Consider the following 19,897-nt stretch of genomic DNA (forward strand, 5'->3'; position numbering starts at 1 on the left):
TTCTTTTGCGGTCAGTGGAGCAGTTCAGGCTCACGACATGTTGTCTTCCACATTCCCTGCTGAAGTCTTTTATTGACGGAGGTTTGCCTCAGTGTAGTCGATAAGAATCTCTGCACACCTATATGAGACAGACAGGTGTGTGGACGAAAATAACATGGAACTCCTGCACTCTGTTGGCATTTAGGTACATTTATTTAGAACCTCATCTGTCATCTCAGGCTAAACAAAGGGAGAGAGAGAGGTTTATTGTGAGGAGGAAGTGAAGGAATGGAGTAAAAGTGTGGAGATGGTGGAGTTTTCTTTGCTGCTGATTAGCTGAATATCCTGGCTGGGGAGAAACAGTGCTAGAGGGTTATATGACAGAGTGTCAGGAACTGGGAAAGCTTGTGTCTGTGTGTTAGATTGTGTGTGTGTGTGTGTGTGTGTGTGTGTGTGTGTGTGTGTGTGTGTGTGCGTGCATCTGTATGTGTCTCTCCCCTGTTTCACTCCGTCTCTTACTTTGTTTACGTGTGCGTGTGTGTGCATGCAAACAGAGGTGTGCATTGAGCCTCTCAATTGAAGTCTGGGTTTTTGGAGAGGCACTCTGCGCGGCGTGTCTAAAGGCCATGTTTGGCCACAAAAGGAATGAATTAATGCAGTCGTGATCAATGAAGATACGCGTGCACAATTTCACTTGTGCATGGACACACACACACACACACACACACACACATACACACACTCAAATAGATGCTGGGAAAGAAGGTTTTACAGTTTAATTTATTCCCCAGAGAGGGCAAACCTAACAATGAGACCAGTGACTTAACACATGTACACGTGCATTTTAAATTGTGTGAGTGTGTGTAGGTGGATTGTGGGTAGGTGCATTAGTGGGTCTGTGTTAGACAGAGAGTGTGAACAGATGTGTGCGTGTGTGTGTGTGTGTGTGTGAGAGAGAGAGAGAAAGAGAGAGAGAGAGAGAGTTCTCCATCCACATGAGTGTTTCTCAATCATCCAGAAGTGGATTAAGTGTAACCAAAAGTGCCCCCCTAACACACACACACACAAATTAAATTGGTTGGTAAGAGCAGCTTCGGCTCAAGGCCCTGAAGGGAGTTGCATTTTAAAGTCATTGATACATTGTGTGCTTCCCTCGTGTGTGTGAGTGTGTTTGTGGGCACACACTCAACTCTTCAACCCTGTGCTGCAGGTTTCGGAGGAGGAAACCACTTGACAGTCAATGCTGTTTCGTTCCACTGACCCCCCAGTCACAAACACGCATGCATAATACACATTCACACACTAATAGATACAGCTATCAGCTTTCTACGTTTCCTTCCCTGAATTGCATATCCTCTGAATTTATTATAATGATCTCCAACTTCTGAAACATAAGCGACATTTCCTCCTGCTCTCCGTCCCTTTTGTCTGATCTCTCATGTCTGCCAAAAGCGTTTATGTTGCATTCTGTGAGTTGTGCGTGTGATGGAGCCAACAGGAGCCGTTTAATTCAGTGGTTTTATGTTTGACATGTGAGCCGTGTGCGACATGGTTGTGTCTGCCTGGCATGGCAATTTTTTCTGCACCACAAACTTTTTGCATGAAGTCTATTTTTTCACAGCCTGCATGTATGATTGAAGTGCAAAATATATTTTAAGTTTTTTTTTGTGTGTGAATGTTGTATAAATACAATATTTATTCACAATAAAGAAACAAAACACTTAAAAGGCGCCATACAGATACAAGATACATGAGGATGAGGAGGAAGCATTGTGATATAGTCAGAAAATCTGTAGCTTAACTGCAAACTGAATATAACAACAACAAAAGAAAGTATTTAAAGTGTGTCACACACTTGTACCGTAACTCCTCTAAACACTGGAAAAAAAGGAAATTATTATATTCCAGAGTGAAGCTCATTTCTGTCTGTCATCTGACTTTCTTTCTGTTTTTAAAGGACTGCACAAGTGCAAAACATTGATTTGTCATTGATGGTCCAAATTACTTCCTGTTGTCCGGGGAAAATACTAATTGCTGGGTTGATGCTCTGAGATTCGTGATCGATCGCTGTTTTCTATATAAGAGATCACAAGAGATAACTGGAGGCAGCACCAAGCTCCTTAACATTGCTTGTAAGCAGATGTGCTGTAGCTATGTTAATATAAGGTTGACTAGCTGACAATTACACATCAGCATTTTCAAAACGCTCTTTTTCCCCATCCTCTAAATTGCTCAAGGCTGGCAATTTCAAATCAACAAAGCCCACATGGGAGAGTGTTTTCAGAAATCTCTATTGCCAGCTCAGTAGGGATAGAGGGCCAAAATCAAGAGAAAATGTTGTGTTTCCAATTTAATCCACATTATTGTGAACATAGTCAAAAAGACAAACAAAAAGAAAAAAAAAACTCAAACAAAGAGCTGGCTACTGCAGGAGACAGCACAGGTGCGACGCTGCTTCAGTCAGGTGGTGGACATTTGGGGAAAGATCAGTTGAGCATCCACCAATACACAGAAAGCTGTGCTATTACACGCTTGGGGTTACACAAGCTTACAAAGAGCAGAGCGTATTGATCATTAATTTCATTAAATTCACTGTTGTACACTGTGAACGTACAGTATTTACTGTACGTTCTTGCTCCACACAGAAGCACACAATTCTCTGAAGACACATGTACTCACAGCTCTACAATGATTAGTGTGGTTCATATACAGGATGTGGACACAGTAAATGTAAAACCTGTACAATGTTTTACAACACAATAGCCCTGCAATTAAATTGGACACTCCATTACCCTAATGGTCAATTTGAGAACAAAATATAAGGTACATTATATAACACTTAGATATAGCCTGTACCCGTATGGGTGAGACAAAACATTTGTTAAATCAGCACATTAGAAGCTTCATAAATGTGGGGTTTGTTGCAGGGCAATGGTATTGGATGGTGTTACATTTGTCCCATTCACACCCTGTTAGTGTAGAGTACATAGTATTGTTTAGTTTTCAGTCAATCAGACATGTGCTATTCTACCACTGGTCAAAGCTGCTAAAAAAAAAAAAAAACATTCCCACCAGCCTCAGCTGCCCTTTTTGTTCAGTTTTCGAATTAGCAAATGTTAGCATGCTAATATTCCCAAGTAAGATGGTGAACATGGTAAACATGGTATTTGAAAATATCAGCATGTTAGCATTGTTATTGTGAGCACTCAATCTGATATACTGCATTTTCAGACAATGTCAAAGATACGTTTCATGTTCAGTAATATTTGTAACGATTGGTATAAAACACGCTTGTATTTGGAATAGTGGTCAGTTGAAAGACGTCTGAACTCTGATCCTTGTGTTGAGGACAAACCATTACAGGATAAGTTAATGGGAGTGGGAGTGTAGGGGCCCATGAAAACAGTTTGCTTTTACTGCACGGGATGGAAAGTGTAAGGCAGTACAACATGGAAATAGCACAAAACCACGTGGTAGAGTGATTGAAAGGAGAGAGAGAGAGAGAGAGAGAGCAGGCTCATGCTTTTGTTCATAAATATTTCTACATCTTGTCTCCTATGAGAGAGAAATGCTCTAAACGTGTAAATGCACCTACATGCTTTATGCAATAGATTTATATAATATATTCATGATTGTCTTCCTTTTCTTCTCGCTTATGACCCCCCCCCCCCCATCTCTCTCTCTCTGTCTCTCACTCGCTCACTATCATGTGAAGCTCTGATAGTCTACTTTGATGTTACGTCCAACTTGGAGAGGAAATACTCGTTCCTGCCTCTATGTGTGCGATACCCAACTTACCCGCACAGTCTTAGATTTAGTCAAAAAGTTACACACACATTCACTCACAAAAAAAGCACACACTACCCATCATTCAGTCTGTGTATTGTATACTTCAGTGTGTATGTGTGTGCCTGCAGGTCTTGCCTCTGGCTATTCTGGTGTCAGGAAGAGCAAGCCTGTCAGCCCGACGTTGCATCATTCTACGTAAGGAACAGACACACATGCGCACACACATACACTTTTGTCCAAAAAAAAAAGGTACTCTGTGGCCCTTCTCCCTGAGGACACACTTACTGTGCAAGACCTGCACAGATCCACTCTCCTAATGAGGGGACAGGAAACAAGAGGACACACAGGAGAGGGGGGGGGGGGGTGGAAGGTGAGGGGGGGGGTATTTCTGACAGTTCTGAGTGGTGTATAAACAGGTTTATAAACAGATGAATCCTATCATTCAGAATAAGGCGACACTGTATATTCATGTGTGTGTGTGTGTGTGTGTGTGTGTGTGTGTGTGTGTGTGTGTGTGACACTACATGAATTTGGCATATTTTAAATGTGTCTGCATTTGGAAATGGGTTTCTCTCTCTGGGCAGATGTGATGAATTTTCATTAGAGCGTTTCCTTATTAAGCCTGTTTCTGGCCTTGTGTATGCCTTGCAGTCACACACACACACACACACACACACACACGCACTGTCTCTTTCCCTTACACACAAACATACCACACACACACACACGCACAGGCCTTAGATGAGAGCCGCTCTGTGAGCAATAAGGGAATTAGTGTTTATAACAAGCTTGGAGAAGACCCCGTACTGGGAGCTCAGTGGTAGAGGCAAATGTAATGGGTATCGATGCAACACACACACACACACACTAACCATTACATGGTATACACACATAACTCTTAATACTGTAAGTTTTGTGTATGAGTGTGTGTATCCATTCACCCTCTTTCTCACGCTCGTATCCTGTAGTAAACTTGATTTTAACGAGCACAGTAATGCCGATAATTGGCCCTTCGTCTGCTTCTCCTCTTCATCTCTCTCAGCTCTTCTCTTCCTGTGTACTCTGTCACGTCCTCGCAACTCTTTGTCCCACTTTCACGTTACAGCATCCTGATAAGGCCTGGAACCAACCTCGGGTGGCTGCGCACTCCACTCACTATCGAACACACACTCGTCAACTCAGGCAATGAGCTCAGTACGATTCAGTGGACTGGTTTCTATTTAACACCATTATATTCTTACTGGAAATAAGTTTTATAGGCCATAATGGTAGTAATGGCAATTTGAAAGCGCTTTCAGCTGTGTCTAGAATATTCATTGTGTTATTATTTCCTAATTACATCCGCTGCAATTCTTGCATAAGGTTGTGAATCTAATGAAATTCCCTCTGAAGTATTTGAAACCCTAAGCACTACAGATGCTGCATAAAAAGCCAATTTTGGCCATGTTTTTTTCTCTGTGTTGAGTCTCGAATATCACGGGTGGTCTTGATTGATCAATACAGAACAGGCTGCAACTACCATGTCTTGTTATACACAGATGGAGAGACACACACACACTCTGACTTGCACACCAGAAACACACAAATGAGTATCAAGGTGAGAGCTAGCATGTGCTAATCATTATTGCTAATCTTATTAAAGGTGGAAAACCAGATGGTAATGGTGGGTTTAATTACCCTGAAGAGGGCCTTTGGGACACAGACAATTTCCGTCCGTTTTACTGTAGGTGTGTGTACATGTGTGAGTGTCTCTTAAATGTATTTATTTAATTTACACACACACACACACACACACACACACACACACACACACAGAGCAGTAGGATTAGTGGTTGTAAAGTGCAGGAATGGCAAACGTCCACAATCTTCCTCTGTGTTATTCCCATTAGTGTAACAGTTAGAACATCAGGGGTTGCCACATCAGACGTAACCCCTGATGTTCTTCCTCGGTGAGGAATTGCCATGATTAAACCTTTTCGGACTAGAGACTAGAGCTCTACTAGAACGGGGATGGGCGAGGGCAAAACGACGAGATGAAAAGCCACACAGAGGCAGGGAGAGATGCAGGAGCGGGAGCGGGGGGGAAAAGAAAAGGAGAAAGCAAGAGACAGGGAAAGACAAAGAGGCTTTTAAGTGAAATGATCCCACTGTCTGGTTGAAAGGGTAAACATGTTGTTCCTGTAGAAACACGCACCTGTGTCCATGTTGCTGTGATATAGGCAGAGTGACATGTCAAACACTAATGAGGGACAGACATATTCAGTGCGCTTCTCTATCACGTAAGGACAGTTGTGTAGTGACGTTCGCTGAGCTGTAAAATGTGTGCACTTAGTTGTGTGTAAGTGTGTGTGTGTGTGTGTGTGTGTGTGTGTGTGTGTGTGTGTGTGTGTGTGTGTGTATGTACATTTGTGCATCTCAGGTGGTTAGTGCTCACATGGGGTCTGACATGCGAGGCCTGTCATATCTTGTTCACACAGGCAGATGTAACCTGAGGTCAGCCACAGACCCTCTGCTGCTCTGACTCTCCTCCTGAAGCAAACATTGCCACACTTATTAATATATTCTATAAACACACACTCACACGGGTTGTGTAGTTGTTTGTATATCATACCGTGGATCTAGTCACCTCTTAGCAAAGCTGATGTGACATCGCTTAATCGCATTGTGCAGATATCAGGATTTGTATCATGGTGATGATGTTGCTGATTTACATGCATTGCCACACTGCATCTGTACGACAGTGACAAGGACACACCTAACCACTTGACTGACAACACACAGAGACTCTGCACGGCAGTCGGTGAAATATTTACATAACATACATTTGCAATTATTCTCGGCTTTCTGTGATGGAGGTGCATCAAAAGCCAAACTAGTCACGGCAGCTTGTCACACGGAACATAGACCGACTGTGATAGACTGCTTTTCTTCAGTATGTCATTCTGTTTGCATATTGTCTTTAGTGATGAGCTGCAAAATACACTGCATTTCTCTCCTGTTGGACTGTGCTTAATAGGATAGGATGGCTAAAGAGATGAGTGCCAGTAAATAGCAGATTTTCTTAGAATAACCTTGATGCCGAGAACCTCTGAAACACTTCCCCTCTGAGCTGATAAAAAGATATTCTATTCCATTTGATTCATTTTTGAGACTTGCTGCAGCCTGAGCACAACACTTGTGAACAAGCACACAGACACACTGAGACACAGACACATGCACAAGCAATTTGATGTAAGGTGCTGAAGATAAAGTGTGATGTCTCAGATAGATCAGTGTGCCTTCTCACACCTGGGTCTGTGTGTGTGTGTGTGTGTGTGTGTGTGTGTGTGTGTGTGTGTGTGTGTGTGTGTGTGTTAATGGGTATGCATTTCCAAAACATTAGCAAAATGTACAACAAACCATGCAATTGTCAACAACTCCTCATTTTATATTGCATGACAACACTGCTACATGCTCATTCAAAAGTATTTACACCGATTTTTAATCAAAAGAGTTAAACCAGTGAATCAAGATCCATTGAATATTTCTCATTTCAGTTTGTTTTATAATGAGTGCTTGCATGATCTAAAGGAACAAGTGTAATCATTGCCTATGATGACAAAACAGGTACCTGCACACTCAGAAAGACTCATTTTGTAAACATTGAAGTAGTCAGAATCAGAAGCAAGACATCCCTCACTCCCAGGGGATGAAATGCATGACTACAGAAATGTTTCAATTGTGTGTGAAAATATAAAATAATTTCTGCCACTTACATGTCAAAGCACAGCGGTTTTGTTGATTCACAGCAGCACCGGCTGCTGAGAGATCAGTGGTGGTGTCACTGAGTATGGCTGAAATGTTGCATTGTACTACACTGCTTTCATTTGATCTCTGATATTGTGCTACCTTTGTCAATCTAGCAGATATTCAGAACGCGGGCTATGAATTTGTTTTGCAGAGAGGCTGCCCTGTCAGCATGCCTTCGAGTGCTTTCTGACTTTGGGGACAGCCCTTCATACCCTCATAAACATGAGTCACACAACGCATTATCACACATAGCCTGCTGACACAAACCTACATGCTCCCACATGCGCATACAGACACACACATAAACACACATTCACCTGTGCAAACATTCACACACACGTAGTTGTGAAACTGTGAAGTTGAGAGGTACTCTCAATCTGCCTCTGCAGTTCTGTGTTTTACACTTTGTTCTCATGTACACTATTTTCTCTATCCACCTTTTCACTTAGTCACAGTGTACCTTTCTCCTTGTCTTTCTGTTCCCCGTCGTTTCTCACCTCTTTCCTCATCTCCCATCTTTTCCACTGTTCCCCTCTTATCTGCTTTCTTCTCATATCCTCCCATATCGCCTCCTACTCTCTGGCAACTTCAAGGTTCATACTGACTCAGTATTCTGCAGGTATGGTGTTTGTAAGGCATCTGAGTTTTTAGGCCGAGAAAAAAAGACAATCACCAGTGATACAAGAGAAGAAGGACAAACATACATCTAAAAGGAAGTACAGGCCATAAACTCATCTTTACATATGAAACAGAGAGAGTTAGCAGATATTCTTTATGAAGCCAGCTACCTTTCAAGCCTTCAGGGAATTCATATTAAAAAAAAGACAAGCATCACCTGAAGTTTCTACCAAAGTTAAACGTGCAGAGAAAGTTTGTAAAAAAGTTCATGCCAGTGTATAGACTTTAAGATACATTCACTGATGTTGTAATAGTGCCCAGTGGCAAATCCCCAAAAGTGTTCCCAGGTCACTGCTGATCTCTTGAAAATCAACTGTGAGTATGGTGGCAAAAGACTTCAAACTGTGTAGAACCACACTGCTCAAAAGCTAGCATCTCAAAAAGTTAGTGGCGAGTGTATCTGCTGACCCTTATAGACACATGACATTTGGTGCTTGGCAGTTGTTACTATATTTCAGTGGGGACACTCTGTTCCCACAGGGATGGATGTGCTCCATTCACATTATGCCAGCATCACCTTCACTGTCCTGGACCTTGACATGGGAATGTTGTTGTGCTTACATAATCTTCTGGCAAAACTAGGCCTTTTCAATCCACCACTAAATTCCCCTCGGTCTCACTGGGGCATTACACTCACACAAGGACGCACATATGGACACACGTGTACACGCACAAGCACGCATCTTCCTGCTCAAACTCATATCTGCACATGTGACATATCCGCATCAACCTTTGCACTTTGCTCAGACACACACACTCACACATGCATATACACGCACAACGTATCCCAGCACTCTGGATTAGGGGTACAGATTAGAGATTAGGGCCAGCACTGGGATTACACAGTACTCTCCAGCCCCGCCTCCACCATAGATCAGAAGCACCTCTGGCCCTATCATCTACAGTACTGATGCTAACACACACACACACACACACACACACACACTGAGAGAGAGAGAGACACACAGAGAGAGAGAGGATTTTACATCACTGATATTCATTCCTTAATCCTAAATTAGCACCCGCAAAATGTCATTACCCCTGAGGATTTCTATTGTCTTTCTGTTCTTAGTCCTCACATCATATTCTCTATTTTTCTCAGTTCCTTTCTTACTTTGTCTCTCTCCCTCCCTTACGCACACACAAGACAATCCTGAAGTCCTCTTCACAGCACCACTTGCTGCCTCCAGCATCACTCACATTAATCAAAGCTCCCTCCCGAATGCCCCATTCCCTTCTATCACATATTTCCTGACTTGGTCAATTCCATGGATTCGTCTTGATGTGCTCCCAAGCCCCACAGAGACAGAAGATAAGCTGGGGGTAGAAATGTCCACTAAGGGAAAGTGAAGAGAAACGAAATGAATGATTCAATGGGAATGGGTTTTGTCAGGTATTTAGGAGAGGAGAAGGATCTTGAGGATGGATGGCTGAAGCTTCCAGGGAATCTGTCTCCTACAGTAGATGGAGTGTTAAAGGATGTGGGTGAGGACTGCCTGAGGACTGTGGTGAGATGGTATATCGATTGCTGATTCACTATCTAGATCCTTGATTTTCTACCTGGGCGTTTGGGACCTCCTGTGGGGTCACAGGCTATTTTAGGGTGTACATGATAAGGAGAATGTTATGGTGAAATACTTATATATCTGTACAATATATATATATACTGTACATAATCTTTGGAATGGATGTTTTTTTCCCCTTGTGAAGTGCCTTTTCAGGCACAATGCTAACAGTGAGAGTTACTGTGAGGTGAAAAGAGGAATTGAAAGACCTTCTGAATGATGTTCACAGCAAGTTTAAAAGGTCATGAACTACTGATCTAGATCAGAGGACAAATCCAAACTTACACACACACACACACACACACACACGCAGACTGCAAACAAAAAACTAATTTTCCTTGTCATTAAAACCCAGTGCTGTCAGTGTTACGCGGGGCTCCAGAGATTGCTGAAGAAGCAAGCTGCTTTAGGGAAACAGGGACACTGTCCTTTATAAATAAAGTTTAACTTGAACTTGACAGACGTTGCACAGAATCTGCAGACTTTAGTAGAGTAGAGTGAAGCTTAGTGGGTAGCTTAGTATCTGTTGACAAGGCTGGCACGCAACCAGGCTGCCAGAAGTGTTGGTATCCAGATTCGTTCAGAAGTTGACTTGGCTGTATATGTGGTTCTCCAATGTAGTATATATTTTCAAGGCTAATAGTAACGGCACTCCCTTGGTGTCTTTGACTTCAACCACTCAAGGCTTTCATAATGTTTCATCAGTGCCTCTTTTCTTCTTTAACATGCTTGTCCATGCTGCTCTTCAATCCCTTTATCTGTCTGTTACCTAAAGGTGTCATCAAAATCATTTATGCTTTACTTTCCCCCTTTGTAGTGCAATGATTGAAATGTCTTTTTCTCTATTTCTTAGGTGAATGCCGTCATGCCATTTGGGTGCCTTGCCCTGCGAGATGGGCGGACTTACAATAGCATGTCTGATGTCACGGACAAATATGAGATTGGACAGGTCCTCCGAGCGTGAGTACCATAAGGTTTTATGGATGGATCTCTGTTGCCTCTTTGTCCTCCTCTCCCATGTAGAATTCATGGGCACATTCCTGTATTCCCAAATGGTCTCTATCCTCTTCATGAATTATTTCAAATTGACTTGGATCTATTATCCCTGCAGATTTGGTTTGGCATATCAAATGGTTTCACTGAAGGAATGACAGAAGGTAATAGCATGAGGCTAGTGTGTAACAGACTTAAGAGACATATTTTTCAAATTTTAGCCAACCAATTGTCCGTGTATTTTTGATCATGACAGTTCATGAAACACACAGTTGGAGGTCTATAATTTATTTGGTTTAAATATTCTGTGTCATGCCTAAAAATAAAAAATCTTTTGGACATATTTTCAAAGAGCTGTGAAAATCACCCTGCTCGTTTACTGACCGAATACTGACCATTTTCTACTCTTGAACACCTCTCCTTGACACATTGAAGGCACACACACACACACACACACACACACACACACACACACACACATACACACATACACGCACACCAATCAGTGTAAGAGGCCATATGGCAACATCAGCATCTGGCTTCAGAGATTTCTGCTCATCTTTTATATAACAGACACACATTAACTCAGAATTGAGTGTACACATTTGCTGTAAATGTATTCTTCTTAATTTTATGAAAACAAGAAAGATAAAGGTGGTAAGACTGTGGTCACAATGAGATGGAATCAAACTAATTTACAATGTGCTATTACCATTAATTTGTTATTGGAATTATCTAAGCTAGAAAGAAAGAAAGAAAGAAAGAAAGAAAGAAAGAAAAAAAGAAAGAAAGAAAGAAGGATTTTCTGATTATTGGACATTAAGGATTTAACGTGAAACATTGTAGTATAATTTTGCATCACACAGCTTCTCAAAATCCATTTGGGTGAAGTACTGTATGCCCCAAAGGCTCAAAACCAGACGATGCCCAGCTGATGGCAGCAATAGACCCATTTCAGAGTTGTTATTTATGACTCTTTTACTCCATCCAATGACTCTCCACCCAATTAAATTCTTTCACTGTATTTCTCCAAAACAGCCAGTGTGCTTTGTCTCCCTAATTTGAATATTACGCTGTGTCTCTCAAAACCATCTACACTTCTTTTGTGCTCTAACATTATACTTTCTTTTTTCTGCCTTCCTCTGTCTGTCTTTCTATTTTTTTTTTGTCTTGCGTAGGAAGGAGTTCTGCGAGCTGTGCCTGGCTAAGGACCGACAGACAGACAAGGTGTTTGTCTGCAAGAAATTCCTCAAGAAAGACGGCAGGAAAGTCCGCAAGGCCGCCAAGAACGAAATCATGATCCTGAAATTGTACGCAGTCAGTCTGTGGACAGATGGATGTATGATTGAGGGGTGGAGAGAGGGAGAATGAGAGAATATTTTGTCATTTGAAATTTCTGTTCATATTTCCTGTCATACAATCCGTGTAATAACCTGTACCGGTTAATAATGTAAGCTCAGGTGTTTGTAACTTCTGCTGTTTCTACCCAGCTAAAGAGATTCACTCCCACCCAATCCTCTTTGTATATAAGACTACTCAAAAGCCAGAAAATGCTTAGCACCCTTCAATTGCTTGAGAGACCCTTCGCTGGTGTAAGGTCACAGTCTGTGACTCCTTTTTGCTGTTTCAGGGTCAACCACCCAAACATCCTTCAACTGATAGACACATTTGAGACCCGGAAAGAATACTTCATCGTCCAAGAACTGTGAGTGTTTTATGGTTTCACTATTTATCTTTCTTGTGTACTCATTCCTGACAATATGTACTTAATTGTATGTGTGCCTTCATGTACCTTAATACGCACAAATCCATCAGCTAGAGGGTAGGGGTTGAGTCTAGCCTCTTATTACTGTGTGCTCTGTTGCTCCCCTCAGCAACAGAGGAAGGTGTTAGATTTTATGAGATATTTGCTCTTAGTAACGCTCAACATTACTCAGTGCTCCTGAAGCACTGCTTTGCCGTAATAGGGTCTCTACAGAGAGCTCGGGATCGATAGGCCAGAGCAGCCCCAATTCGCGTCACTCATGACTTGTGCATTTTTCAACATTTGCAACTTCCTTTGAGAGCAATAACATTGATTGAAGCTGCGTGAACAAAGTATTTCCCCCTCTGTCACTAAAATACAGAGAGACACACTGCACTCAAAGTGTTTGCAGTTATCTGTGTGCGCATCAGTCTGTTTATGTGTTGGTGTCTGTTCATAGCTCACACTTTAGCGCAGGCAATAGTCCTCCTGCTGAGGGCGATACGCGATGATCACACCCACCATTTATACACTCTCCGAAGTTAACCACGTCTTTCGGAGTAATGAACAATACTCTCAGTCTTAATTGCTCAGGAGTGCTAGCTTTAGGCCCATAGAAGCAGATTGCCTTGCTAATGGACACAAAAACAAGAGCACAGAGCTTTTGATAACTGCGTTACTGAAAGTTAAAAGTGAATTATTGTGTTGCAACATGTGGTTAACAGTCGCATCAACTTGCATTCATTTTTATTAGTATGCTTGGCAATGTGTGTGTTGATTATTTTGTGTGTGTGTGTGTGTGTGTGTGTGTGTGTGTGTGTGTGTGTGTGTGTGTGCGTGTGTGTGTGTGTGTGTGTTTGCTTGACTGCATTCAGTGCCACAGGAGGAGATGTATTCGACTGGATTCTGGACCAAGGGAATTACACAGAGAGAGACGCCTCCAATGTCATCAGACAAGTCCTCGAGGCTGTGGCGTATTTACACTCCCTCAACATAGTTCACAGGAACCTGAAGGTACACGCGCACTCTCTTCCTCCCCACCACACGTGTGGCTGTACATGTGTGTGTGGTGAGTGCCATTACAATAACAAAGATATAAAAAGACTGGTGACTTACCTCTGAAAACGCAGGAAGAAATATAACAAAAAGATTTATAGAGTGAGTGGCCCTCTTTGCAGTCACACCCCAGAAAGCAATTTCCAGTATAGAGTCAGAAGAATTTCTGCAGAGACATAAAAGCATTGCACTCATTGTCATCTCAGTTAATCATTCAACATTTGATAACACTTTTAGCAAGGGAGTAAACACTGTCTTTATGGCTTAATGCAATCTCTTGTGATACACACACACACAGGCAGACAGATTCATATCTTTAGCCTTCATTATCAACCCATTAGGATGGAATTACACCATCTCTTGGGCTTCAGACTCCCCCTACTGGCAGAAGCCAGTATTTTCTTTCAGTCTATACGGTCTGGACTCATATATCCTGTTGACCAATGAAACTGAATGAATATCACATTTTCAGATCAGTGAGCAGAAATAGAAATTAATCCATAAAGGCAAGCCGAGGTGCTTCCTTTAATCTAGTGGGTGTGTTTCTGGTCATTATTTTCCCTTTCTCTTCAGTGCCCTTCATTGTCAAGAAATGACATATGATTATTATTAAGACGCATTACAGTATTACTACTGATGATCCATTACTTCTTGCCAACAGTTTGTACTTCAGAGACGTGTTATCATTCTGATTTAAACAAGCCTGACATGTAAAACCAAGATTGTGAATCAATTTGACCTCACTCCTCTATTCACTACAATATCAACTTATAAACAAGTTTAAATTTGAGGTCCTAGAGGCGAAAGTCTTTTAGCCAGATGAAACACAAAACACACACAGGCTTGAGAATGAATCAAATCCATAAAACATATAATAAAATATGTAAAACATGTGCTGAAATCCCACACACAGGCTCTCATAAAACAATGTGTATCAGTAATAGTGTAACATAAAACCTGGTGTGCATCCAGCCATCATCATTATATGGAAGACTAATCAGCTAACTCATCTTGAGCATTTAATAGTTTGATGGTCACGAACAGAAATTATCTTATGGCCACTTAATTATGTGATGAGGTCTGATCATAAAAGAAAAGGTAATTATTGCATCGCTGAGATCTTTTACAGGTTGAAGTGGTGCAGTGCTGTTATTATTGAATGTCTGCTGATTATCAATTCCCATATATATGTAGGACTGAACCGGTTCAGTGACCTGTCCTGGAGGTCTGAATAGGAATGGAGGGCTTCAGTCTGTGTGTATATTTACATTAGAATATTTATTCTGTCCCTTGTTTTGTGTAGCTGGAAAACCTGATGTACTACACAGAAAACAACCACAACAAAGTTGTTCTGCGAGATTTCTACCTGTCCAGGTTTGAGAATGGACCCATCACAGAGCCTTGTGGAACACCAGAATATCTGGGTAGGATACTCTCTATTTACCATTATTTGTGGTTCTGTTTTTATACATAACTTTACTTTTTTTATGTTTCTCCATCTCTCATCCACTTCTACGTCCCTCCATTAGCTTTACCTTCTTGTGATTATACGCCTGCGGGCATACTTTACCTTTTTGAGTTCTTTATTTCCTCACGCTTTTGAAGATCATAATCTGTCAGAGGTAAACCGTTGAAGTGAAACCTAGTGAAAGACATACAGAGAATTGAAAGTACCTAACTCTCGCTATCCTCCTCCTCCTCCTCCTCCTCCTCCCACTCCTCCTCTCTTCTCATATCCTCTCATCTCCTGTGTACTGTCTCGCTCCTCTCACTCTCTGAGGTTTATGCGAGGGCAACTTGGAGTGCAGAACAGTGCTTTGGCCTGGTTCTCTCCAGTGAAAGGTCAGGACAGTTATTCATAATGCTGAGCTGAGTAATTAGACAAATAAATAAGGAAAGAGAACAGAGGCCCTGACGGGAGAGGAATGAGAGCTCTTGTCTGTGCATGGTAGAATTATGAATGCGCTGTGATGGTTTATAAATGAAAACCCAGGCCATTCTTCCTGTCACTCTCGCTCTCCCTGTGTCTGCTCTTCTCTTTGCTGTCTCTCAGCTCCTGAAGTGGTGGCTCGTCACCGATATGGTCGTCCTGTGGACTGCTGGGCTGTGGGTGTGATTATGTTCATACTGTGAGTCTCCATCAGTAATTACCAAGGCTATAATTCAACAAGCAGGATAATACAAACTGAGCTGCATATAAAATGTCAACTGCATACTCGCTTTGTTTGATTTATAAAGGACATTTCCAGGAGTTATTTGCAAGGTTTCAAATTAACTTCCCTTCCTCTGTCTCTTGATGTATGTTCCCCTTTTTGCAGCTTATCAGGTAACCCTCCTTTTTATGATGAGACAGAGGAGGAGAACACAGATCTACATAATCGCATCATCTTCTGTCGCATTGTTGCTGGTGACTTTGAGTTTGACTCGCCATACTGGGATGACATTTCACCTGCAGGTACATACCTCCACCACACGATGGCCATAAATACCCAGTTGAATGTTCAATAGAATGAAGCATTGGAAGTCTACTATATGCTTGCCCATCAGTAGCCTAAATTTAAATGATCAATAAGTACAATATTTAATGTCACATAGTTCATAATTACCATCTTATATCTCATCATCATCCATGATTTATGACTATCAAAACTGACATTCTCTGTTTTAAAAAAGGACGACCTGTTGATATTTTAACCCAAGTTCTTATTAGATGCCACTTAAATTGACCTTTTGTCTTCATTGTTTCTCTCTCAGCTAAGGAGCTTGTCTGTCGACTCATGGAGGTGGACCAGATGCTGAGAATTACAGCGCAGGATGCCCTTTGGCATGAATGGTAATTGTGTGCGCATAGTCACATGAGCACATTTTGGCACACATCTACGGGGTTTGCACTCACTTGTGTGCTGTCTGTCACCTGTGCCAGGATTGCGGGGAATGGTGCATCAGAGAAGAACCTAAAGGATGGTGTGTGTGCCCAGTTTGAGAAGAACTTTGCAAAGGCCAAATGGCGGGTATGAATTCACTCTCCCTCTCTTTCTGCAGCAGTAAATGAAGTTGGTGATAAAATAGCCAAATAAGCAGCAGAGAAAAATGCGGAGAAACAGTATGAACGCTAGGGCCAATGATAAAGATGACTGCAGTGAAAATGACACCAATGATTATGACGATAACTCTGTTAATTTGTAGTAATTTAGCTCAGAATTTAACTCTGCAGAGGTATGTTTTAAATTTGCAAACGATATGGTGATGGTCATAAGGATGTCCTGCAGAAGACCAAGAAGGAGGAAGTCGAGATGGCAGTGCTGACCTAACAGCATAAGTAACAGTTATAACCCTCTTCTCTCTTTCCCCATGTGGTTCCCAGGAGTTGAAGGTATTGTAGTTCATTATGAGGGAGAGTGGAAGGACAGAGCATGGGCAGAAACTCACCTTCAGTCTGGCATGATTCAATAAGAAAACATCTTCCTAATGGCTGAACATCCTCCTTTAATTAAAAAGAGGTTTCTATTGGTACAATTTTCTGAAATAATCGAAATAATAATAACAATCAGGAAACACTTAAAACCGCAGTCAGCCTTGAGATGTATTGGTCATGTTCAGGCAGGTGAAACTCTCCTCAGACGCTCTGACCCTGCCCACTGTCACTCTGCCTGTCCCAGAAGAGATCCATCCACTCTGCCCCACTTTTCTTCATTGGATTAAACCCAGATGTTCAAAGTGGCCCGCTCTGCTCCTTTCTTACTCCTCATCTGCACTAGTCTATGAAACCAGATTGGTAAAAATAAGATAATGATCAGCAACAGGGACGAGGGTTTGCTCATTGCTTGTCTAGTTTTTATATTGGTGTAGATGAGGAGAGGGAGAAATAGAAAGGATATAAGGGATATAGGCCACTGTGGACTGTTGAACTGAAGTGATTTGAACTATAAGGCCCTCTGTCATTCCTCTTACTTGAATCCTGGCTCATTGCCCCATACTATACCTCAGTGTTACATTCAAGTCATACCTGAAGCTATACAGAAGCTGCTCAGTCAAGCCATATTGTATTCAGTGACATTTCTGTGTCCAAATGGCTTTTCACTTCCAGAGAATCAATCCCCTGGTTTTGAAGCAACTTCTAAGCTCACACATTTTCCCCAACTCCTTCAGTGTTTGCAGCTCAGAAGGAGTCAGATGGGTGTAAGAATGAAGGAGAAGGGGATTTACACTTATCTGTTCACTTACCTTTTCCAGACAAGGAGTGGCTTGGGGAGAGTGAGTCTTGAGATTGATTTAAACCAGGGTACAATATGTCATAGCCTCCTGGAAGTAAATAACTGGCACTAATCTTAGTGCACTGTTCACTTCACACAAATCACATCTCAGCGCTTAGTATGATGATGCTAAATCATGGTGCCTTGACAGGCTTTTTGTCAAATGCTTGTCTTTGAAGCTTATTCTTTATGCTTTGCCACAACCAACTATAGTTCAAAGTTTTTTTTTCTTTTAGGGAAACAAGTCAATATGGGTGTTAATGAAAAAGGCAACATACTGTGAATCTAATTCTCTTTACACTGCTATCCTTCTCTCCTTTTTCTTTGCCTCTGCCTGTTTTGCAGAAAGCGATCCGTGTCACCACCTTCATGCAACGATTGAAGAATTCCGAGGCACTGAATGACAGTTCAGCCGAGGTTCAGGGCAGTGAAGAGGCAGGAGATGGTGAAGGGGGTGTGTCCCAGGGGACAAGTGATGAGGGAGACAAAGGGACGAGTGATGGAGGGGTGACTTCAAGTAGTGTGTCTTTAGAGGTTACTGTTGAAAATACACCGTCAGGTATGGACCAGGATGAGGGCAGGAGTAAGGTCGGAGAAAAACAGGATGAAGTAAACATGAGCTTAGGCCCATCTGTAGGCACTTCCCCATCAGATATTCAGGAGCCTCTGTGTCAGCAAAGCCAATCAAATGCAGCCCCCAAACTCGCACAGGAGCAGTCTGATAAGGTTGGTGCAAAGAAACCGACAGGTGATGGAACCAGGAAAATGGCTGCCAATTTGGGTCAAAATAAAGTTGTCCCAGTATCCAAACCGACCCCTGTGATGACGCCTGACCCCTCCAAGCTGTCAGACAGTTCTTCAGGTACTAACCTTGACAAAAAACACACATCCACCTCCCCTGATCCCAGCAGCAAACATAAAATGGCTGCAACGCTCCATGGCCCTCCGCCCACAGGCTCTGCTGCTGCAGCAGCCTCACCTGAGAAGAGGCCCACCACGCAGAGGGAGCAGAAGGATGAGACTGACGGAAGCTGGTGTCAGACACAAGTACCTGAGGCAGTGGCAGAGAGATCAGTGGCAGCAGCAGTCACTCCAGCAATCGGGCCTGGGGTGGAAGTAGGACTAGGAGTTAGGTTAAGGGGTGATGCTAGCCCCATGGGTAGAAGGGATAGGGATGCCAGGAGAACCGACAGATACAGTGATGAGTTCAGCATAGCAAGGGCAGGTCCTGCGACAGGACAGGGTTGTTATGCAGTAGGCAGCTCTGCTAGTTTGGGCCGTCATGCCACACCATACAATCCAGAAGTTGGGACTGTAGGGATCGGGATGGCAGGGAGTTATGGGAGTCCATACAGTTCCCTGTATACCAGTGGAGGAGGGATAGGGATGTACGGGACTGGGTTACAGCATGGAGGAGGCGGGAGCAGCACTACAAGCGACTGGCAAATGGACAGTGTGATCGAGCAGATAGAAAAGCAAATGGCCGCTGTGCTGGAGAAGATTGAGGGAGACATGCCCTCACTGCTAGAGCAAATCAGTGACTGCCCCGCTGAACCACCACGTGCCCGGAGCACACACGCCTCACCTGCCACCTCCCGCGCACGCTCTACACAACACTCCTCGACTCCGACCTCGGCCACTCCTCCGCCTCTTCCAACCTCTCCAAGGCCTGCGCTGCCGTCTCTCCCTCGCCTTACTATCCCTCCTCCCTCCTATCCCCCACCCTCCCCACCCACACAATCCTCACCCCAGGGTGTGGGAGAGCAGGAAGACAGGGATGGACAGAGAGATGCTGCTCGTTCCAGCCAGTCCCCCAGAGCCGGGATGGGCAGAGGGCTATGAAGCAGGTGTACATGATACAATAGACAACACCTGGAACATTGGATTTATAGTTTGAACTTCAGGTGTTAAAGACTCTCACCCAGAAGTATCATTCACTTGCTCCCGAGAAGAAAAGTAACCATGCAGTGTTGTTTGGTTTGGCTGTGTGTTCATATTGAGAATACTGGTAAAGAGAAATCCCCCTATGGCATTCAAATACTCTCATGACT

The 19,897-nt window shown here is 42.8% G+C and overlaps 1 protein-coding gene across 1 annotated transcript; it reads left to right on the top strand.

Moving 5' to 3' along the window:
• The first annotated feature begins 10,665 nt into the window (after window positions 1-10,665).
• On the top strand, window positions 10,666-19,688 carry camkvl (CaM kinase-like vesicle-associated, like). The gene is made up of 11 exons (XM_070910785.1): window positions 10,666-10,760; window positions 11,972-12,103; window positions 12,424-12,498; window positions 13,413-13,551; window positions 14,897-15,017; window positions 15,647-15,722; window positions 15,912-16,048; window positions 16,348-16,426; window positions 16,517-16,604; window positions 16,958-16,966; window positions 18,192-19,688. The coding sequence occupies exons 1-11, from the start codon at window positions 10,666-10,668 to the stop codon at window positions 19,686-19,688; spliced, it is 2,448 nt and encodes an 815-aa protein (XP_070766886.1).
• Window positions 19,689-19,897: the final 209 nt, after the last annotated feature.

Source organism: Enoplosus armatus, chromosome 8 (genome assembly GCF_043641665.1).
Source record: "Enoplosus armatus isolate fEnoArm2 chromosome 8, fEnoArm2.hap1, whole genome shotgun sequence".
NCBI lineage: Eukaryota > Metazoa > Chordata > Actinopteri > Centrarchiformes > Enoplosidae > Enoplosus > Enoplosus armatus.

Excerpts from the sequence above, each read along its gene's own strand:
- camkvl (XM_070910785.1), top strand. The coding sequence starts at position 10,666 with ATGCCATTTGGGTGCCTTGCCCTGCGAGATGGGCGGACTTACAATAGC. Across the intron at positions 16,049-16,347 it reads GGATGACATTTCACCTGCAG|CTAAGGAGCTTGTCTGTCGA; the intron begins GTACATACCTCC and ends TTTCTCTCTCAG. Across the intron at positions 16,427-16,516 it reads GATGCCCTTTGGCATGAATG|GATTGCGGGGAATGGTGCAT; the intron begins GTAATTGTGTGC and ends CACCTGTGCCAG.